This window comes from Oxyura jamaicensis, chromosome Z (genome assembly GCF_011077185.1).
Source record: "Oxyura jamaicensis isolate SHBP4307 breed ruddy duck chromosome Z, BPBGC_Ojam_1.0, whole genome shotgun sequence".
Lineage (NCBI taxonomy): Eukaryota > Metazoa > Chordata > Aves > Anseriformes > Anatidae > Oxyura > Oxyura jamaicensis.
In genome coordinates this window covers 24312123-24335257 of record NC_048926.1, presented here as the reverse complement: position 1 = coordinate 24335257, position 23135 = coordinate 24312123, and the positions used below count along the sequence as shown (strand labels likewise).

General features: G+C 39.6%; 1 protein-coding gene across 1 annotated transcript in view; it reads left to right on the top strand.

Moving 5' to 3' along the window:
• The window catches only part of CMYA5 (cardiomyopathy associated 5), a 45031-nt gene that overhangs the window by 9218 nt on the left and 12678 nt on the right, over nucleotides 1-23135 (top strand). Inside the window, 7 exon segments of the mRNA XM_035309994.1 lie at nucleotides 1-9122; nucleotides 11334-11429; nucleotides 12085-12318; nucleotides 14028-14050; nucleotides 16021-16142; nucleotides 20752-20901; nucleotides 21877-22023. The exon segment at nucleotides 1-9122 is cut by the window's left edge and continues 7 nt beyond it. Of these exon segments, the coding sequence (XP_035165885.1) occupies nucleotides 1-9122; nucleotides 11334-11429; nucleotides 12085-12318; nucleotides 14028-14050; nucleotides 16021-16142; nucleotides 20752-20901; nucleotides 21877-22023 (9894 nt within the window).

The window sequence follows — 23135 nt, the reverse complement described above, 5'->3', positions numbered from 1 at the left end:
AGCAGCCAGACTTCTCTTTTTCCAGGGAAGAAACAGAGGAATTGGAGAATGCTCAATATAAGATGGAGCAGCCAGATCTTTCATATTCCAGAGAAGAAATGGTGGAATCAGAGAGTGCACAGCTGGAGCATCCAGACCTTTCATTTTCCAGGGATGACACAGAGGAATCAGAGAGTGCACAGCTGGAGATGGAGCAGCCAGACCTCTCATATACCAGAGAAGAAATGGTGGAATCAGAGAGTGTACAGCTGGAGCATCCAGACCTTTCATTTTCCAGGGAAGAAGCAGAGGAATCAGAGAGTGCACAAATGGAGACAGAACATCAGGACTTTTCCTTTTACAAGGAAGAAACAGAAAGGCAAAAATCTATTCCTATTCAACTGGAACACCCAGAGTCTTACTTTTCTGAAGAAGCAGAGCAAGAAACAACAACAAAACTTGAGTTGGAACCTTCAGATTTATCATATTTGAGGGAAGAAGCAGAAAAACAAAACACAGAACTTGACTCAGCACATCCAGATATATACAATTCCACTGGAACAGAGGAGATGCAGCAAATGGGGCATCTGAAAACACAGCTTTCGGATTTACCATATCCCATGGATAAAACAAAGCATCAAGCATTGGCACAAGTAGATTTGGACAGTTCTCTTTTGTCATATTTTGGTGACAAAGGAGAACAGCTGCAGCCTGTACAGCAAGATTCACAGTTCGGAGGTAAACTGTACTCACTTGGCAAGGCAGTGCAAGGAGAAACTACCCAACTTGCTCAGTCAGAGCATCCAATTTTGTCGTATTCTACTGCAAAAGAACATCAACATATAACTTCACAGCTGAGGGCAGAAGAGGCAGATACTTCATATTCCACAGACAAAACAGAACAGGAGACATTGCGACCAAAGTTGGAACATGCGGATGTCCCATATTGCCAGAGAGAAGCAGCCCAGGAAGATGTTCACAAAGACTTAGAAGGCCCAGGGTGGCCAAGTTTCATTAGTGAAGGAGAGCAAAATGAAAATATTCTACCCTCAGAAAACAGGGACCTGTCATTCACCACTGGAGAAATAGTGCAAGAAGGAATAGAGTCGAAATCATTATACTCCTCATGTTCAATTGACAGAACAAATTCTGGGGAAATGGCACAGTCGGAGCAGAAGGATTTATTTTCTTCCTATTCTGCTTCTGACAGTAAGCAACAGGAAACATCACCACTGGGCTTGGCCCAGCCAGGTACATCTTATTCCTTTGGAAAAATGGAACAAGAAGAGACAGAACACAGAGAGCTGGAAGAGCTGGAAGAAGCCCAACCAAAAGCTACACACACAGAATTGCAGTATTCAGATTTGTCAGAAACCTGGGGGAAAGCAGATTCACAAGACATAGACCAAATGGATTTGGCACAGCAAGAAACATCTCAGCCAGAGTTAGCATGTCCTCTGCCATATTCTTTCAGTGAACAAATGCAAGAAGAAATGCAAGTGAAGCCAGCATACCCAGAACAGAAATTTTATGTAAGTACAGGCATGCAGGAGGAGGTGACACAAGGCAAATCAAAGCAACCACTTCTTTATGGAAAAATGGAACAAGATGAAGTAACACATCCACAGCTGGAGCAAACATTGTTGGCCTCTTCCAGTGGAAAAGAGTCTCCACTGGAAATGGAAGTGAGTTCAGAATACCCAGATTTGTCATATTCCTCTCATGGACCTAAACAACAAGAAAAGTTTAAACATCCAACTTTGCCATTTAGTTCGAAGCAACAAAAAACTGCACCGCTGGTGATGGAACATCCAGATTTTTCATGTACCACTGGTGAAGTGAAATCATATGATGCTATACAGCAGGAGTCAGAACACCCAGAGAAGTTACACTCCATGGGAGAAACGCAACAAGAATCAGAATATTTAGATTCACCGGAAACCCTGAGTGGAGCACAAGATGAAGACATGGAGGTGGAATCTAAATACCCAAATTTGTCACGTTCTGTTGACGAAGAAAAACAGCAAGAAACCTTACAATTGGACTCAAAACATCCAGATATATCATTTTCCTTTGGTAAATCAGCAGAACCATCAACTCAAGAGGTTGAGCCAAAATGTAAAGATTTGCCTAAAGTGGCCAGAAAAAGAGCTTTACCAGGAATTACACAAATCGACTCAAAACATCCAGGTTTGACGTATTCCCTCAGTGAAGTTGAGAAGCCAGAAATTGCACAATCAGAAGTGAGACACACTGACTTGTCACATTTCACCAATGAGACAAACAAACCTGAAGCAATATTGTTGGATCAGAAACACAGAAAAATTTCTGTTGACAGTGAAAAGCATCAGCAAACCCCAAAACAGCAGTTGGAGCAAGAGAAGTTTTCATATTCTTCTGGCAACATAGAACAATTTAAATATGCCCAAGAGGACTTGGAACAATCAGGTTTATCATTTCCCACTGAGAGGCCAGATGACAAAATGACCTTGCCAGGGACAGAACATGCTGATGTGATACATCCTCTGGATAAATCAGAGGTGCAACTAGAATCAGGGCAAACGGGTTTAACTTACTCCCTTGGAAAACCTGAACAGAAAATGGTTCAGCCAGAAGTGGAAATTCCACATTTGGCCCATTCTGTCAGCCAACAAGAATGTTCTGCAGAACAAGAAGGAATAGCAGAGCCAGGGCAGGGACATCCTGACTTGCCTTATTCGGTTTTCAAAGAAGGAGAACTGAAAACTACAGAGCTGAAACCCAAACATCCTAGTCTATCATGCTCCCTCAGCGAAGTAGAGGAAATAACACAACTGCAAGTGGAACAATTTGATGTGTTGCGTGTCCATGACAAAACAGAGCAACACCCACCTGCTCATCTGGAGCTGGGCCACACAGTCTTCGCATCCCCAGCTGACAAAGTGGGATGGCGAGGCATGGCGCATACAGACTTGGAACACCCTGATGAGGTGCAGTCTGTCAGCAGAACAGAGCATCCACCACCTGCAAAAGAGAAACAAGGAGTTCCAGGTGCATCACCTCTTAGTGGAAAAGAAAACCAAAAAGGAATGGCAAAACCAGAGCTGAAGCATTCTGACTTATCATATTCCATTGATAAAACACAGCCAACAAATACACAACTGGGGCTAGGAAAACCAGACTTAGCATCTTGGCCTGGCAAAACAGACCAAGCACAAGCTGCTCAAGAGGAGCAGTCAAGCTTCTCCCATTCCCTCAACAAAGCCAAACAAGGAGAGAAAGCACAGCCAGAACTGGGACATTCACAGTTATCTTATTCTGTTAGTGAGGCAGAACAAGAAACTGCACATGAGAAATCAATTCATTCAGATTTATCTGGTGGCAGATTAGAACACCATGAAGTTATACAGCCAGAGACAGAAATAATGGATTTATCATGCTCAGGTGGTGAAACACAGCAAGCTCAAATTGCCAAGCTGGATTTGGAATGTCCAGATTTATCACATTCCACTGGTGCTTTACAGCAACAAGAAGGAGTTCAACTAGAGCTGGAAAAGCCAGGTGATTTTTCATCATCTCTCAGCAAAGAACAATGGGAAAGTGCAGGAATTCAGGCAGAACACCCTGAGCTGAAGTACTCTGTTCAGAAAACAGAAGGACTGCAAAATTCACAAGCAGAATCAGAATATGCAGATTTGTCATTCTCTGTTGGCACAGCAGAACCTCATAAAGCAATACAACCAGCATTGGAAGAACTTGATTTGTTGCATTCTACTATCAAAACAAAGCAGTCATGGGCTGCTGCACTAGACTCTGAACATCCAAATGTCTCAGATGCCACAGCCAAAGTACTACAGCCTGATTTGTCCTCTTCCATTAGCAAAGAAAAGCAAAGAGCACAACTGGATTTCAAAGAGGAAAGAGAAAGCCACACATTACAGCCAGAGGAAACAGCAGGACTGAAATTAGAACAGCCAACGTTGCCAAGTATTCGTCGAACAGTGGAGCAACCAGAAAGGGCCACAGTGGAAGGGGAGCTCCTGGATGTCTTGCATTCCTCTAGCAAAAAAGCACAACAAGAAATGGCAAAACAAGCGTTGGAGCATTCAGGTTTATCATACTCTACTGATCAAACACAGAGACAAGAAATGGCACAACTTGTGTTAGGACAAGCAGATTTATCATCTTGCCCTGGGAAGACAGAGCAATCACAAACTGTTCAAGTGGAAACAGAACATCAGGACTTGCTACATTCACCTGGTAAAACACAGCGGCAAGGAACAGCACGACCAGAGGTTGAACATCCAGGTTTGTCACATTCTGTTGCCAAAGTAGAGCAGCCACAGGCTATGCAGTGGGAATCAGAGCAGACTGTAACACCCCAACCCATTGTAAAAATGGAGCAACATGGAGAGACACATCCAGAGCAGGAACTTCCCAGTTTACCATATTCCATTTGCAAACCGCTGTCACAAGAAAGGACAAAACTAGACAGAGGACAAGATTTAACATATGCCCTTGGTAAAGCAGATGAAATACAGACCATGCAAGGTGAACTGGAACATAGAACTTCACTGTATTCTTCTGGCAAAACAGAACAAGAAATGGTGTTGTCAGAGTTGCAACATAAACAGCTATCTTATCCAGTTAGAGAAATAGAAGAAGAAGCTACACATCAGAAATCTAACTACACAGATTTGTCATATTCCATTGGCCAAAAAGAGCACCATGAAATAGTACAACCAGAACTGGAAGAAATGGACTTATCCTATACAAGTGGCAAGTCAGAACACCCACAACCAGACCAAATAGTACTGCAACAGACAGAGGTTTTGGATTCTTTTGGCAAACTAGAGGAAAAATCAATGGCCCAGTCTTCCATTTTGCACTCACATGGTGAAGAAAAGCAGAAACTAGCTTCACAGTTAGACTCAATGCAGCCAGATTTATCACATCTGCTTGATAAAACAGAAATACAGGAAACTGCAGAAGAAGGGTTTGTGCCTTCTGATTTTTCATATTCTATGGGAAAAGCAGACCAATTGCAAAAAGAACAAATGAAATTAAAATGTCCTAAATTGTCGTATTCTCTTGGCAAACTAGAAACTCATGGAGTGAAACCATCGAGCTTAATGTACTCCTATGGCAAAGCAGAGCAGCCACAGGCTGCCCAGATGGAACATCCAGAGACACCATATTTCATGGGTGAAACAGAGCAGAAGGATGGGGCCCATCCTGAAGAGCAGTGTGTTAATTTGCAGTATTCTGTTGTTGAAGCAGAGCAACCAGAAACACCTTCTGTATTTTATTCCTTTGGCAGGACTGAGGAGCAGGAAACTGCACAACCAAAGCTTGAACAATCTTTTTCAACCTCTACTGAACAAGCAGAAAAGCCTGAAAAGGCTGAACTGAGAGCAGGACATTCAGAGAAGTGGGATACTGGGACTACTTCATCTCTAACTACTCAGTGGGAAACTGAACAAGATTTATCCTTTTCCACTGAGGAAGCAGCAAGCCCAAAAATTCCACCCTATTCATCTCTTACTGAAAAATCAGTGTCTGTACCTCTGGGTGTTTCACATTCTGTTTCTAAAACAAAAATGGAAAGAAGTCCAAAGTCTTCACCTGCAGCTGGAGGCATGTCCCCTGAGCACTTAGATTTATCTTACACCCATTATAAAATAGAGCAGTCAGAAACTGCACAGCCTGGGTCAAGTTTCTTCTCTGCAAGAAAAGAAGCAGAGAATACAAGAATTCATCCACATTTGCATATGGCTGCACATTCAGAAGCTGAACATATAATTACATCTGAAACAGAGAGAGAACAGACTCCACATTACTTCCACACAACTAAACAATTAGAATCTGAGCAATTAAATACATCATATTCTACAGATAAAACAGAAACTGTACAAGGTCAAGAGTATTTAACTGTACCTTCAAAACTGGAGACTGAACCTTCCGTTCCGTTTTATTCAGTTGATGAAACACGTCAGCAAGAAATTCCACCTTATTCAAAACCTACCTCTGAGTATTTGGTTGCCAAGTGCTCCCTAGCTGAACACGAAAAGCAAAGCATGCTGCTAGTTACTCCCCAGTCTGCACAATCAGAGAGTAAATGTGTAATTCCACCATATGATGAAACAGAATTGCAAAAAGATCAGCTATATTCACCTAAAACAGCAAGCTTGAATATGACACAGAAGGGGGATAAGTCCCTGTTGCACACACGAGAACAAGACAAGCAAAACCTCACAGAATACTTGTCATCAGAGCAGCTAAGAAGTCACCCCACATTCACTGCCAACCAGGATAAGCAAGAAACACAACCTGATGTGCAGAAGGTGCCATCATTGATGAGCACAGAGTCAAAGGTGACTGCTGTAGCAGACCAGCAACCAGTATCATCAGATTCATTTGTTCCTTTTCATACTTCATCTGAAAAGTCAGTATCTGTGTCTTTCACTGGTGATAAAGAGAAACAAAATATTTCATTATCTCTATCTAAAATAGTAGGTACATCTGGAAACCAAACAAACATAGAAGAGGATAGACAGAGAATACAACCCTATTTTGCAGAGCAGAAGTATACATCCTTAGAGCAAATGGGAGGTGTTTCACCAGATCTTGTTTATGAAAATGTGACACACAAAACTCAGCATTATTCAGATGAACAGGACAGACTTTCTTCAGCAGAGTCAAAGCCTGTCTGCTCTAGTTCTGATGAAAAACCAAGTACAGACATTCCATCTTTTGATTTGGCTAGCTGGCTGGCAGAAGAGGTGAAAGCTCGTTCTATTAATCCTATACGAGCTACAGAAGTAGACAAGCAAGGAATTCAGCTTTCTCTAAAGGGAACTTCTGGTTTTGGATCAAAACAATTCCCAGCTGGAAGTTGTGCAGAACTTACAGTTCATGGCACTGCCATCAACAAAGGAGATACACTTGGATTTTCTGATTCAGTGTCAAGTGAAATTTCCCATGGAGTGCCCTCAGAAACTGACCACAGAATGCAAAGACATGATTTACTGTCTCCAAGAGCAGATAATCCAGGTCCAGACAAAGTTCCGAAGAGTGAAACTAAGTTTGGAAACCCTACGGAAAGGGAAGAAGTGCAACATCCAGAGGTGGACAAAATGTCTAAAGTGCCCAAACATTACACGACAAGAGAAGAGGAAGAAATGGAAAAAGCGAGTGCTGTAGAAGACACTCAACACGATCCAGAACCTACTGAACAAAAAGATCTCTTTAATATAATTTCAGAAGGTTATGAAATACTCAATATTCATGCTCCTACACATATTTCTTCTGTTGATCAAGAAGAAAGTAAACACATGCCAGATAAACTAGAATACTTGGAAACAAATCCTTCATTTAAAAGAAAATTAGCTCATGAGAGTCATAGTGCCTTAGCTTCTGGAACAACCACAGAAATTTCAGATAGCTCAATGTTGGGAAAGCCGGAAACCCACGAGCGAAAAGAATTGGCCAAGAATGATGACATTGAGGAAACTGAAGAAACACAAAAGGAAAATCCACTGTTGCCAGAAAGCAATATTGATGTGATATTGGATACTGATAATGGTATGGCTGATATGGATTATTTCGAAAAGTACACTTTGATTGACGACAAGTCACCAGTTAAGCCACATTTTGAAAGACCAAGTTCATCATTTCAGGAGGCAGAAGATCCTAATGAACCTGTGGAACAAGCCGCATCTTTTAAAGAAAGCACGGAGGTAGATACTTTGGAAGAGGAGTTTTCCCTACTTGAGGATCTGGATGAAGTCTTTTATGGTACTGCAAAAGGAGAAAGCAAAATACAGACCTATGCAGCAGCTCCAGAATCTTTACCTCTGCAGAAATCAATTGACATTAGCAGTAAAAGAGTTACAAATGTAGAAGATGAACGGAAGTCACCAGGGACCCCACTATTTGATTCAGAAGAAGGAGTGCTAGAACGATCTCTATTTTTTCCAACATCAGTTGCTGCTGTTAACCCAGAGCTTCTAGAAGAGCCACCTGCCTTGTCATTTTTGTACAAGGATCTCTATGCAGAAGCAGTAGGAGAAAAGACAAAGGGTGAGACTCCATCTGATGAGGAGAGTGGTAATTCTAATGCATCTTTTCCTAGTAGAAATTCAGACACAGATGATGGAACAGGAATATATTTTGAAAAATACATTCTTAAAGATGAAATTCCAGGTAAGGTCTTAGAGCATCAGAAGGATCAGATACCAGAGGATGAGTCGTTTACTGGAGGAATTTCAGTTCAGAGTTATGAGGACAAATACAAGTATAGGTCTGCTGGTGTTTTAGGAACTGAGATTCTGCCAGAAAGGGGTGTTGTGGAGACAGAGAAAGTCCAGGTTGATAGTGACATTAAAGCAACAATTTGTAAACCAATGCATGCCATTCCTTTTGGAAGGGAAGCAATTCTTTCAGGTGCTAGACGTGATGCTACTGAACAAAGAGAAGAAGAAAATGTACCTGTAGAAACAACTGAGGAGTTGCCAGAACAAATGAGTCATCAAGAGTATAGTCAAATAGTCGATTCTCAGAGAGCTGCACATCCAGAAGCTGGCAATAAGCAGGAAGAACAGCATGGAATAACAGCAGATTCTCAAATGGAAAAATATGTCCCATATATCAGAACTCCTGTTGAAGACAGTGAAGATGATCAGTTTGCCCAGGAAAGTATTTCATGTGTTCCTACCATTCAGCAGAGAGAGAAGACAGACTTGCAAAGAGAGGAGCAGCAGCACCCTGATGCTTATGAAGATCTTGCTGAGTCAATGGACTATGATGTGATTACACAAGAAGAACTGTTACAAGATGAAATGTCATCTGAATTCACACATGAGGAGCTATTGTTTGAAGACAGGGACTCTTTTGAGCATGTTGGGGATAGTTATGAATTTGTTAATGAACCAGAGCAAAGAACACCTGTTGAACTTGAAGATTCAGGCTTTGTGGTGATGTATCCTGAAAAATCAACGGCAAACATTCCTCAAGTTGAGAGTCCACAAAGAGAATTAAAGAAAGCACAAACAGACACATACTGTTACCACTGCAAATGTCCAATATCTGCCATTGACAAGCTTTTTGGAGAACACAAAGACCATGAGGTCACAACACTAGATGCTGCTGCAGCCAAGATGAAGGTAAGAATTAATTTGGATGGGTAAGGAAATACTGAACCTAATTTCTCTAGGCCTCTTGTGTAATCAGTGGAAAGGCTCAGAGAGCACTCCAGAGACTGTCACAATATCTATAAAATAAAAGCTATTCCTAAGCACAAGAGGTCTTGCAGGGAGAATATCTTATCATTAAGGTATTCTATGGAGTCCTGGGCTTGCTAAGCCAATCTTATTTATTCAGAAGTTTGAATGACTATGTTTATACATAGCTGTTACCAGATTTTCCATCTTCTAGTCTTCTTATCTGTGAACGTTCATCTGTGTTGTATGTGTAGAGTAAGAGATGAGAAGATATTTCTGTAAAGAGAATTTTAGTAACAGCAGCTCATTTCATTTGACAAGGTACAGAAACCTCAAAATGCAGGGACTACCATCATTATAAAATGTTCTCCATCCCAGCTATGTGTGTTGCTGCTTGGATATGTTAGACTAGTTACAGAGTTTATGCTGTAAATTTTTTTTGAACCCCCATCCTCATTTTCTGTTCATTTCATGTTCATCTGCCTCAATATCATTTTAGCTATACCACAGGTAAGTTTTGCAGTTCCTACTTCTTCCCACAATTTCTAAGCTGTACTACTGTAAAAGATAGACAGAAATGTGCCCCGTTTCAAAATAGTACACCTTTGCTATCAACACTAGTGAAAATGCTGTCATTTTTGTGGAAGCTCACTCATTACTTAATTGCAGTTCTGCTTGTGATTTTTATATACAAATATACAGATGTTCCTTTCTTGTTTAGCAGCTGTTTAATCTCACCCCAGTGTCTGAAGTGTGAAGTCTCTTTTCTAGCAAATGTTCAGTTGTCCATAATTCAGATATAGTGAAAAGTATATAAATTAAAGAAAATTAAAAGTAGCAAAATTAAAAGTAGAGGAGTAATGTGCCAGTTTCAAATATCAGCATTTGCAGACTATCTCCGTGGTAGGTAGACGTATGACAGTAGAGTTGCCTTTTATATATGGCCATTCGTGCTTGACTTAGAGGTGGTAATTAGCCACCAGTAGGTCAGTAATAAAGTCACAGACCACAGCAATCCCTCGAATGTACCTGCATTGCAGCAAGTCAAGTTGAGCCACAAATAAATGTCCCATGATATCACTCCCTGGCTGTGCAGCATGGACATGAAGCCAGTATTAATTCTGGCCACAAATCAGGCCTGGCTTCACATGATTTCTAGTACTCAGGGCTCAGGTTACTTTGAGATGGTGTTTGTATGTTTCTAGTTACGTCTGTATAATTACTGAGAAAACATTGAAATAGCAAAATGCTGGTTGCCTGAATTTAAACTGTAGGGTCATAACTTCACAATAAAAGAAATGAGCTATGGATGGCACCTGTCAGATTTTATAAGTTATGATGACAAACAGAACTTTGCCTCTGAATATTGGTAATTGGCCCTAAATATTTATAAAGTTAGCTTTTGGTTTTACTGTCCAATGTGCATTTATAGTTAATTGATATCAACTGGTATGCTAGTTTTCAAGCAGATGTGGCTGTAGAAGTTTGCCATAATAGGAAGCTGTTAGCAAAGAATGTTAATTTTCCTTTTAGATCTATTCCAGCTAATCACAACTACGTATTTCTAAAAATTATAAATTTTACCTGGGCACTCTTCCAGCTTGCTTTCGTGAAAGGTCAAGAAGCACTAAGAAAAAGTTCTGAATTGTCTCTGGTGTCTGTTGTTTCTTGGACTGCTTTTGTTTGCACATATAATTCAAACAGTGATTTTGACTGATTCTGGTTAAGATACAATATCTTCAAATTCTAATTTAAAAAATATTCCAGTGTTAGCCTGTGTCTTAAAATCAATCTGTTAGCCTCATAATTACCTGCCATACTTTTCTTCTTACGGGCTTTATCTTCCTGAGGACACTTAAGAGGCTCGGAGTGCCCTCTGTTTCTAGCAAAGCTACAGTAGAATTCTTAGTGCCCAACAACTTGTAGAGAATTCAGCACCTTGTTGAACTGAAATCACTTTTTTGTTGTTGTTCTTGTTGTTTTCATTTGGAAACAGTTATGTGGTTGTTCCAGTTGCTATATCTGTGCTTGTAGTCAGGGAGATGCCTGAACTTAATTTAGCCATTGTTTCGTTATAGCAAAACAAAATATTCATCTCAAGTGTGTTCTGCGTGAAAACAACATACTTAATCTCTGAAACTTTTTAAATTTCAGGATCAGTTAGGTGAATTGCTAAAAGCACTGGAAGAAAAGTCAATGAAGATTGAAGAGTTTGTGAGTGATATTGAATCCCTATTTAACTCTGTTGAGGTAAGTCCAGTGTTTTTTCATACTAGTTCTTTCCCTCTACAAAATTGCTTCTAAATCATGTTTGCCTTTTTATTGTTGTTTTTGTGTCATTTTTTTTCTGCTAAAATGGGCTGATTCTCCATTCCTCAGACTGACTTCTCCTGCAGGAAAGAGTTACCTTAAGGGAGACAAAATACTGCTTTTTTCATACATCATTGCAAAATGGAATATGTGACTATCAAGCACTGGAGGAAAAAGTTCCCTTAATTTTGGTTATGCTTATTAAAACTCACACTGTGTCTATATTTAGAGTCCTGTGTTGAATACCTAAATGATTTGCCCAGTGCCTGTAAGTTCTTAAGCCTTGAGGACTGTATTAATTTCAGTTAAAAACATGGATTTTTAGCTATTTTGTAATCAGACTACCCATTTCTACGCTTAAATATAAAAGTTTAATTTTAAACATTCACAGAAAAAAAAAAAATAAAAGACCTACCATTTTTAAGAGTATTTCTGTAGTATAATTTCTCCCAGATGAGCTTGCTTACAGAAATAAAGTTATCTTACTGTCAGGATGCCAGAAGGAGTTTGGTGGATGGATCATGTATTTCTGTGTATTCATTAACTGTTGTAATTTTAGTCTGCAGATCAATTTACATTTAGTTTCATTTTCCAGGAAAACTGTAAGAAAAATGCAGAGTTACTGGAAAAGCAGAATGAAGAGATGCTTAAGAAAGTGGTAGCACAATATGATGAGAAATCAGAGAACTTTGAAGAAGTGAAGAAGATGAAAATGGAATACCTGTATGAGCAGATGGTTAACTACCAGCAAACTGTTGATTCAGCAAAGGAAACTTTGGAGACAACGGTAAAGGAAATGGAAGAACTTGATGGATTTGTTTTCCTAAATGTAAGTATAAATGGCATTCTTACCATAGGTTTTATGATTGTAGTTAGGAAAGCACTTACACAGTGCCTAAGCTGAGAATGAGTTATTTATCTTCCATTTTTCTAAGATCACTGAATCCTGCAAACTCAGTTATTCCAGTCTGAAACTGCCAGATCAGTTGTTTTTGTCATGTGAACACTCAGAGAGAATTGCAAAGATGATGCATAGGATGAAAACATGCCTTATGCCATTAAAATAGTTCTACCTATTTTGTTTTGTGAAGAGAAAGCTGAGAGACATCTCAATAATTAATCTAGAGTTATTCACTGATGAATAATAAATGTCACAGTAAAAGATACTTTTCTGTTGGGAAGAAAGGTGGAAAAATAAAGAATAATTGAAAGTTACCCAGACTGGAAGTAGAGTGGGTTCTTTTGGTGGTTTTTGTTTGTTTGTGTTTTTATGAGGAGACACTGGGAGTAGTTATGTACTAGATTGGCTGTGATAAACATATACTACTGGAAAAAATCAAAATGGGTTAGGTTTAGAAACATGAATGTGACATTCATGTCTGTAATGGTCCTTTCTGGATTTTAAAAACTTTGTGAATCTGTATGACTTGAGTTACCTGGCTGATACAGTTATCAGCTCGTTTCAGAGAGTCTTGCAGGTTAATTGTTAATGGCCTGGGTCCTCCAAGACTGTTCTTGTGTTGCAAGAACGGCCCACAGGCCAGCTGTGGCATTTTCTCCTCTACAGAAGTGTATCAGGAGGGGATGGGATTTCTGGGACCACAGTCTTTAGCTGTTACAGAATTAGCCAATAATTTGGAAGTTGCAGAAGCTATCCTAGGATGCAAGAAAATGAAAAATTCAAATTACTGTTTGAAGACTGATCATTCATGCAAAATAAGACTGCTTCCCAAGTAGAAGCTCCCAGTCCACATACCAGTTATAGAAATGGAGGAGAAATTCTTGGCTTTCCCCATTCTGAGTTACCCAGTGACTTAATATCCTGTAACCAAGTCAGTGCCTTGGGAAAGAGGCTACTTTGGGATGGGCGAGAAATGTATTTTGTCTTCTTGAACTTTGTGAGGTACTGGATTAGTCCTTTGGCAAAAATAAAACCTTGTAATCTGAAATTCTTCTGTAGGGTGCGTAACTATTTCCCAGAACCCTCAAGGATTTAACTAGATATGATCATAAAAGATCCCCTGGCCCTTACCGTTAGTGATGTAGGAGAGGAACTTTTCTTTCTCTGAGACAGGAGATGTTAGCTGAAGATTCATTAAATATATGAAAAACTCTTCCTCCATTGGTACAAATCTCACCCAGCTTCTGGCAACCAGAAGCTATGAAGGATATCTCAGCCAGAATTCATATTTAAGTGTTATTAATGTACAAGTGATTTCCTTCTGCAATAGCCTTCATTTAGAAAAACTATTTGACTGTGCCCTGGTCTTTATAGCTAGATATTGAATGCTGAATCCTCAGGAGTTTTAAACCAGATACAGACTCTAATAGCCTGCTGAGCAAGAGCTTTGAAGTGAAATATTGTTAAGGAAACAAATTCTCTGCAGGTGTGAATGAGCAGCATCCCAGCCAATATCAAGTCAATAAAGCTGTGTGTATTTATCTCTGTGGAGAGTACCAGAACTGCTAGATGAGTGGCTCTACAGCATTCTCAGGGTTTTGAAAACTGCTAATACGTTTCTTTCTTTCTTTCCTTAGTCATCTAAAGAATTGAATAAAAGGTATATAAAGTATGGGTTAAGTGCACTGTAGTGAATATTAGGCTTTGCCTGCTGAATGCTTCATTTACTAATTACATTGCTAATATTAGTAGTAACTTTTATAAACCTTGCAAATAATGAAATCAACAGAAGGTGTTTTATACTGGTTGTTTTAATTCACTGTTTTTGAGGTGTTTTGCACAAGTTCTCTGATATATCAATTAAGTAGAATTTTAAAATATCAACTCAATTTTAAATCTCTACAGAGGTTTTTTTTAAGCACTTTCCTTGGAGTTATTATTATATACACATTAATTGAAGCCATTCTGTCTATGCTCACATCTCTTAGCATCATTATTATGTATTTTTGTTTACTAGTCTGGTTTGGTATTACATGATTACTGAAAGATTATAATGCAAATTATCACTCCCATGTATGGGGTTGATGGGCTGTATTTGTGAATAAAACTCCAGAAGGAAGAAAAAAAAATAATAATAAAATAAAAAGTGGCTAAGTAACTGTTTTATCCACGTTTTCCACCATTGCTCTTTCCAAAGCTTATCAGGAGACTACAGGGCAATCCTGTCCTGTCTCCTCATTGGCACCAGGATGTGTCTAAGGGCTCACACCTCATCACAACTGCATCATGGCCCACCTGCAGAAAACAGTAAATACATACATTGCAAATAATTTTCTGCCATGTGCGATTTCCTCAAGGGATTAATTTTGATGACACCTATCCTTCATGAGGGAAGTGTTCAATTATAAGTTCTAATTCGCCCAATACATCTTCCAAGGTGAACTATGAATATTAGACAGGCTGTCTCCAGGATTCTCCTATGCAAGCCCACAAACCAAGGGAAATTCCTCTTTGCCTGTGCATTTTCAAAAACCACCACCAATGACTTTGCTCAAAGGGCTAGGGCATTGTGTGGTGCAAACCTACCTTTGTCAGTGCTGCCTCAGTCATGACGGTGATACACATGCTGATGTGGTTTTTTGGACTGAGATGTAAAAATGTCACAAGTGTTCCAGTTCATTGTCAAATTACAGCCCCAGGAAAATGGTCTGATGAGTATGTGCCAAACATCCCTTCACTGTTTCCATTAATTTGCAGAATTAGGATTATTAATTTGGACTCACCTGCTGTATAGGAAAATGTGACAGTCTGCATGTAGGTTTTTTTTCAAGGCTTTCCGTATACTTAGTCTTTATTTGTTAACTTATATGATAAACCTAAAGTTGATTCTGTTTTGTGCATGGGTTTGGTTATTACTTTATCAGTTTTTTTGATAATACCTGACTTTCTATAAAGGTTAGGAACAAGCCTGTATCACAATGCATGCTTTTCTAAAGAAAATACATTTTATATTTGTTGTGCTTTGTGAAAATTATGCATAATTAACTACTTCAGTGACAGAAAAAAAAAAAAAAAAGGGCAGGGAAGAAAGGTAAAATTCAGTTGCTTTGAAAAAATAATCTTTCATACGCTTCAAGCAGCTTCTGCCTCAAAGTTATTTCTTTTTTTTTTTTTCCCTATAATGAACTCAGCAAACACAGGCTAATTAGGTGGAACCTGTATTTTATTATTTATTTATTTATTTATTTTCTGCTTGCCACAAGCAGCTGCTTTACATTATGTCTCTGGAGTCAGCTGCTGTAGTTTAGCTCTGATGTTTGTAACCTTTAAAGGCACTGTGTTACCAAGCTCAAGCCCCTGTGTTTTTGGGAGTCTTGCTGTGAACTTCAAATCCTCATGTTCTCACGGATCAAGTGTATACAGATTGTGTTTGTTCTCACCACACTCCTTATCTGAAATCTCAGTATGCTTTAAATGTTCAAAATCAGGAAAACAGCTTCTCCTTGCGTGCTGTCCTCAAGTTCATGGGAAATATTTAAAGAAGCGCATGTTGCATGTGCTTTGCTTCTGGCTCTTGCAAGTTATTTGACACCAAAAGGGATTTACACAGCTATGTTTTCTTCCACATAGGTTACTATCTGCAATGGATACTACTCTCTCTTTAGAAAAGGTGCCCAGTGCTTTTTCAGTGTTTGAACACTACGCAGAGAGTCCAGGAAAAAGCGACCAGCACTGTTTAAAAAATGTGGCTGGTAAGACTCTCCGAATATTATCTTAAAACTAACAAAAGCTAACATTTTGGCAATGCTTTCTAAATTTTGGGAAGCTAAAAACAGTATCTATTTGAGAAGTATGAATTTGCAAACCATATAATTAGCAATCAGAGTTGAATATAAAATGAAGTCTAATTGTGCACAAGTGTTTGGCTTTATAGCAGGGCATTAAGATGAGCAGAGGGAAAAGTGCTAAAAAGGGAGATTCTTGCATTCTTGCCTTGTTTAAAATATCAGTATCTCAGACTAGCAGCAGATCTTCTATCTGTAAGTCTCCTGAGGCTAAAGAAGTTTCTGTTCCCTTGCAGGCAGGGACAGAAGAGTCGATTAAATGGTCTTCTGAGCCTGCTTCCTCCAACTGGGGGCAGCCCCAGCAGTGCTGGTGGGGGGAGGAAAGCAGGGGATGGCTGAAGTCCCTGGGTTTGTGCCATGTGAATGAAACTGCCTTGAAACCCCTCTGTATGGGGGGATGTGATGTAGCTGAGTGTAGCTAGTGATGACTTTACCTGGAAACAGCCTCTACTGAGGACAGTGGCAAAAATTGCACATGATAAAGAGATTTATTTATCTCTATCTCATAGTTCATACACTGTAAAAAGCCTGCCTTTGTGGGCTTTCTGCTCTGTCTGTATACACACCTATAGAAATTATCTGGTTCTGGTCAAGTTGTCGAAGATCCCTCTTTCTCATAATGGGGTCTCAGTCCAATGTAACCTTCTAAAGAAATGTTTTTTTTTCTGGGATCTCACACCTCACTGTCGTGATTTTTGTGATCTCCCATACACTGTCACATGCACTGCTGCCGTCATAGTCATTCTCTGGCTATTCAGGTGTTGCCTCTTTCCCATGCTTGGTCCCTGTGCAGTGCAACTAGAGCACAAATTTCCATTAGGTGCTTTGTTCCCTTGCTGGATTATCAGGTGGGACACTGGAGAAGTGTTGTCTTGTGCAGACTCTCCTGTGTCTAGTATGAGATGAGTGCACTCAGCAATGTCTCTGTGGGAAGATTGTCTCTCTCCTGCAAGTGGTCACTTAGATTTTATTAGATGCAGAAGTACTGAATATCTCTCAGACCTTCACTTCCCTATCATTTGTGAATTTGCCTAAAGTATTCAAAAATTTTCAGGTAAAGTCTGACAGGTATTTGTGTGTGCAGTGTTATCTCAGCCTTATTTCTTAAGGAAATCATATGAAAAGGTTTATTATTATTATTATTATTAACCTGCAATTAGCAAGTGTTCACTTAGTACTGCAAATGTGCTATCTGTTGCAGTTTAGTTCCTAGACTCCCTGTCACAGTCCTCTGGGTGCAACCATGCTTTCCTCCTAGGATGCTATCTACTGGCAAGGTCATACAGGAGAACAGATCTAATTTTTACACGCAGTATTTTCTTTTCCCACGAGTTACTCCAGCATGTTTTTCCCCAGACTGCTGAGATCTGCTTTTTGGTTTCGTATGCATTAGCTACCGTGTTTTCTGAACACCAAATGGGTCCAGACCAGGTTTGCTTTTAGAAACCGGAAATGACTGTCAGCTAGCAACCGACCTTCAAGGCTCTTCATCTTATATGCTTTCTACTTTTTGTTTTTTTGTTTGTTTGTTTCTAAAATACACGGTTTTCATTCTTCACTTCCACTACTAAGTATTTCAGTGGTTATTGTGATTTTTACTTTGGTGAGCCATAGAGCAAATATACATATAGTTTTTGAGCATTATGCCCTTCCTGAAGGAAAATGAAGGTAAATGCCTACATGAAATCAATTTTGAATTTAAAGCTTTGAGTATATCTTTTATCAAATACTGAAGGCAAATGCCAGACACTCTCAGAATTTGTTTTGACTGAAGCCATTAGATGAAATAGATGTGAATTTGCTGTCTCTCCAATCAACATATTTTTTCTTCACAAATAATTGTCTTTCACTGAACAATTTCACAGAACTTCACTTTCATTGCTTCAAAAACATCCTTCCTTCAAAACACCCTCCATTTCCAAATTTTTCCACATCCACTAATGGAAAGTCCTTTTCTCTCAAATTCTTCCTACTTTCATGTAAACCACCCATTAACAAATGTGTAAGCATAAAGAAAACCTTGCAGGATGCTCTCGGTCACACTGGAACAAATGCTCTGTCAGAAGGAGATAAGTAGTTTCAAAATCAGAAAATCATTATTTCCAAAGCCTACTGTGAGTGCTGCCCATTCCTAGCAAAAGACAAGGACCTTTGTGATGGTAACAATCATCCATTAAAATCACAAAGGAATGTAAATGCTCTCTGTCTTGAAGTTCACAAAGCAAAGGGAATATTATTTACTATTACACTGGAAAGGTGTAAATATCCATAAAATATTTGGGATTATTTTTTTCTCACCTGGGGGTCATGAAGATCAGGTAGCATTAACAGAATGTTTCCTTACTCTAGAGTACTTCAGTGAAAACTGAACTAATCAGAAAATGTCCCACTTTTCTGTTGAAAAATATAACTTAGTCAAACTTGTGGTGCAAATAGTTCTTTTGTTTGACTAAAATTCACTTTAAAAAGAACCAGCATTTTGATAATACTGAAATGTTCTGTTTCCATAGAGAGTAGTTCAACTTTTTTAGCTTTGAAATTACTTCCTTTCAAAAGTTTATTTCTTATTAAGAGAAAGTAAATTAGGAATCAAATGTTTTTCATTGTTACTGAACTCAATTTGGATCCATAAGGTTTTTTTGTTGTGGTGTTTTGTGTGTGTTTTTTTTTTTTCCAGAAGTCTCATTCATTAAGATAGCTTCTCTTCAGATTTGGCAAAAGAATAAATTTTCTAATTGTGGGGTTTCTGTGATCATAAATGGCAGTTTCTAGGCAACTTCACAGGAAAAAAAAAAAAAAAAAAAAAAAAAAAGCTGATTTTCCCACTGGGTCCACTAAAAGGAAGTCCTTTCCTAAAGGTGATCAATTTCTAGATTGACTGACTCTAGATGCAGTCAAAAGACAAAATATGGACTGTTTTTTAGCAATGAAAAAGATATGTTTTCTTCCAGTGGGAAGCAGATGTAATCTTACTGTACTGGTGGCTCTCTGCATAAATCAACAGTCAGCATCTACATTTGCCTTGTTCATGCCACAGGGGATCATCATCATTACTATGAAGATAACTGAGAAAAAGAAAAAGCTTTCTACTGAGATTGTAACAGAGTTCATGCGAAATGGAAATTTACTGGATGAGGATAAAGACCCATGCATTTTTGTTCCCTGCATTTACTTTAACAGTGAACATTTCTGGAGATTTTTGCTTCTTTCTTTCCCCTCCCTCTCCGTTAAGCCATAATCTTAGAGGGATATAATATCTCAGCAGGGATGGATCTGTGCAAATCATAAATTTGGGGAACTGTGGTGGTCTTTGAAGCACTCTTTGGGAGGGATGCTCCTGACTGTCTCATGGGGTGTAGATGCTTGGGCTAAGGCAAAATTCAGGCTCACCAGCCCACCAAGAATCTGGACCACCCTGGGTCTGCAGGGGAAGGGACCATGTCAGGCAGGATTACCCAGCTGTCTACCTGCAATATGAGTCCACTTCTGGGCAGATGGGATAGCAAGGAGCCTCCTGCTCCTCAGGCTTAGAGTGCAGGAGGTCTGAGCCTTACTTATCCAAAAAGCATATGCCTGTTGTTGTCAGTCTATCAGTGGGTTTGAGACTCTGCATGAATCCCACCCCAGAGTGGTAGCTCCTTTCCCCTGCCTGTGTTTCTGGTGTCAGTTATGTCCCTCTCTGCAGGAGGCTGTCTGCTTTTGCAATTTCCCTCTCCCCATCAGTGTCTATCCTGTACTGCTTGCTACGAACAACACTTTCAGTCCCCACTTTCACAAGCATCCTTTCCATAGGATTTTCTCTCCTCTGGTGAGGTCAGGTAATGGAGAAGACAGTCACCCAAAGGAGCCTGCACTGAGGTCTTGGGTCTCCTGGCCCATCTGAGGAGACGGCCTGAAGTTAATAGGTGTCTCCTGGGGTTTCTTCAGTGCATGTGCCTGTAGAGTGCCTATGAATTGGAGTGCAGAGCTGGAAAGCTCTCTCTGTGATTGGAGGGAGCAGGTCTCCTGGGGAAAAGAGAGGGGTCCTTGATGCCACTGGGGTTTTGTGACAGTTCTGCATGTTCAGGATTGCCACAGGCCTGGAAGGCAGTGTGCTGCTCCGGGAGGTAGCTTGCTGCTCCCCTCACCCTGCTGGAAGTTGGAAATGAGCAGCCACACCATTACTCATCTGTGCCATGGTCCTGTAGGGAAGGACCCTGAGATGTACACAGGGCATGAATGCAAGCTTTGTACTGGGTTCAAGTGGTCCCAGAACTGGATCTTACTTTGATGGAGCTGCAAGGGAAATGGGCCATCAGATTCTATTCTGAGCAATTAATTTCTTCCCTCTCTAGTTCAGACAGATCTATTGCTCCAAAATTTCACCACTATTGTCCATATTTCAAATATTTGATGTATTTGTTCTGTGAAAATAACAACCCTAGGGAAAATAAGCAACTTTGTTGCCTCTTGAACATGTAGTAAATTCACCTGAATATTCAGGGGTGTGAATAACAACTGGAGACTTTCCATTCAGTCCCACAGACACCGAGTGTAATACCTCAGGAGCAGAATTCAGCTACCAGCACCTCCATTGCCGTCTACTGGACTGTGAATGAAGGGGATGCCATTGACTGCTTCCAGGTGTATTGTATGGAGGAGCCACAAGCCAGCAAAGATGAGGCAGGTGCGTAAAGTCTTGCCTTCATGACAGCAGCAGCCCCTTCTGTAATGATCTCAGGTCAGCAGAGGGGAGCCTGAGCTACAAGGGAGGGCTCAGGATGCAGTGAATAAATCATACATAGGACAGATAACAGAGGAGGACAGCATGAGGTAGATGACATTTCTTCTCTCCTTCATGCCAAATACAAGGTAAATATTGTGGTCTGCATAGAGCAGGGCAGTTGCTCATAGAGAAACAGCAACATCTATATTTAGGTGCTTTTATGAAGCAACCTGACCTTCAGAGAGGATGTGTCCCTGCTGCTCTGTGGGTAGTAATGGGGACTGCAGACAGAGGTCCCAAAAGGATGGATGTGATTAGGTTTTTAGGGCCCTGCATGTACTTTGGAAATGTGTCCTAGTTAAAAAAAACAAACAAATAAACAAACAAAACAAAACAAACAAAAAACAGGAAAAGATAATTAGCATATTAGCATTTCCATAGTATTTCCATAAGTTCCAGATTTTTTTTTCAGAATGACATTTTATTATTTAAAGATTAAATATGGAAATTGAGAAAAGAGGATTCAAATGTTCATTCATTAAAAAGCACAGGCTGATCGCACGGTCACTTAGAACACCTGGGTGCTATACATATCCATGTGTGCATGTGCATATGTGTGCACACTAAAGGGTGCATGGGACATAAATTCCACTATAAGAAATTGTTATTCTCTAAAGAAATGAAACCAGGCTTGATAATTGTTCATTGTATGTCCTGGTTTGCATCTCAGTCCTCAGTAGGACTGCGAATGCACTCAACTCAAAAGCATGTCAAAAGTTTTCTGTCAAAACTGAGCTGGAGTAAAATATTGAGATCTTAGCTAATTTCACCTTCTGGACTTTAACACACTATTTTTTACATATGAGTTGAAAGCAGCAATTATAGGCCATACCAGTGAAATGCATGGGTGTAACAGCTTGTGTACGTTTCTCCTAGCTTTGGTGGAAGAATACAGAGTGACAGTGAAGGAAAGCCACTGCATTTTGGAGGACCTGGAGCCAGATCACACTTACAGTGTGTGGGTCATGGCTGTGAACTGTACAGGATGTAGCTTACCCAGTGAAAAAGCCATTTTTAAAACAGGTATGTACATAGTTTGGCATTTGATTACTGTAAGCTTCAGGTTCCTAGGGAAATTTGTGTCCATATTGTTACTAAAGCTGATAAAGCTGATTTGTTTAGTCCATCTGGTGGATAGCAGGCAATTCACAGTCATTTTGCTAAAAGATGGCAACATAATTGCTCCTGAGAGGAAATGTGAAAGTATTCAGATTTCAAGATGTTTCCAATCTCAGGTCGTGTGACTGGGGCATTGGGGCAGCACATTACGAACTTCTCTTCTGAGTGGGCTGCAGTGCTCCAGTGCAGCTCTGGGAAATCCACCCTTCTGCCACTGCTTCTCCTGTGGAAAATGGAGGTGGCAGTTGCATGTTTTTGCCTCACTGGTATCCTCCCAAGCATGTCTATGTTGCATTGATTAAATGATTAACTTTTCAGGGGGAGGCCTGCTATACAGAGGTTACATGCCATGTCTAGCTCTGTGGGACACAAATCTCAGGTGTGGCTGTGAGAGGCTCTGCTGCTGTTTAAGTGGTGTAAATTGGGATGAGTAATTAGACGAGTATTGTTTATGAGCTTCATTTGACTGATTAATTTTCCTGAGTTTTAATTTCGTAAATAATTTGTATTGACAAAACTGTTGCTTCTTAAATTATGAGCAAGATGAAGCATTTTGTGTTCTAGACTTTATCTGAGGCCTTCATGCCAGATGATTTTTCTAGTGCTAGAGGGTAAAAAATAAATAAATAAAATCATTCTGCACTTGAATTTACAAAATAAAGACAAGGATACTCAACATTTTCATAATGTAATAACTTTGTACAACATAGAGTGTATTGTTGAAATCACTTGGCAGAAACCACAACTTCAAGTCTTCTGCTTATTCCATTAGACATCAAATTTGTTAATTTTCCATGATATTCAATTTGTTGTTCATATTTTTAGCAAAGCTGATATTCCAAAGAATTTAAAGTAGAAATTCAAATGTTATGACATCAACAATGTAGTTATGAGCATGGTGCAGAATTCATTTGAAGTGGTCAAACAATAATGAATCATTGCTAGCTAAGTCATTATTTATAAAGAGGTTCTCACCCCTCTCAACCAAAACTTTGGTACTTCATAGCCCACTTAGC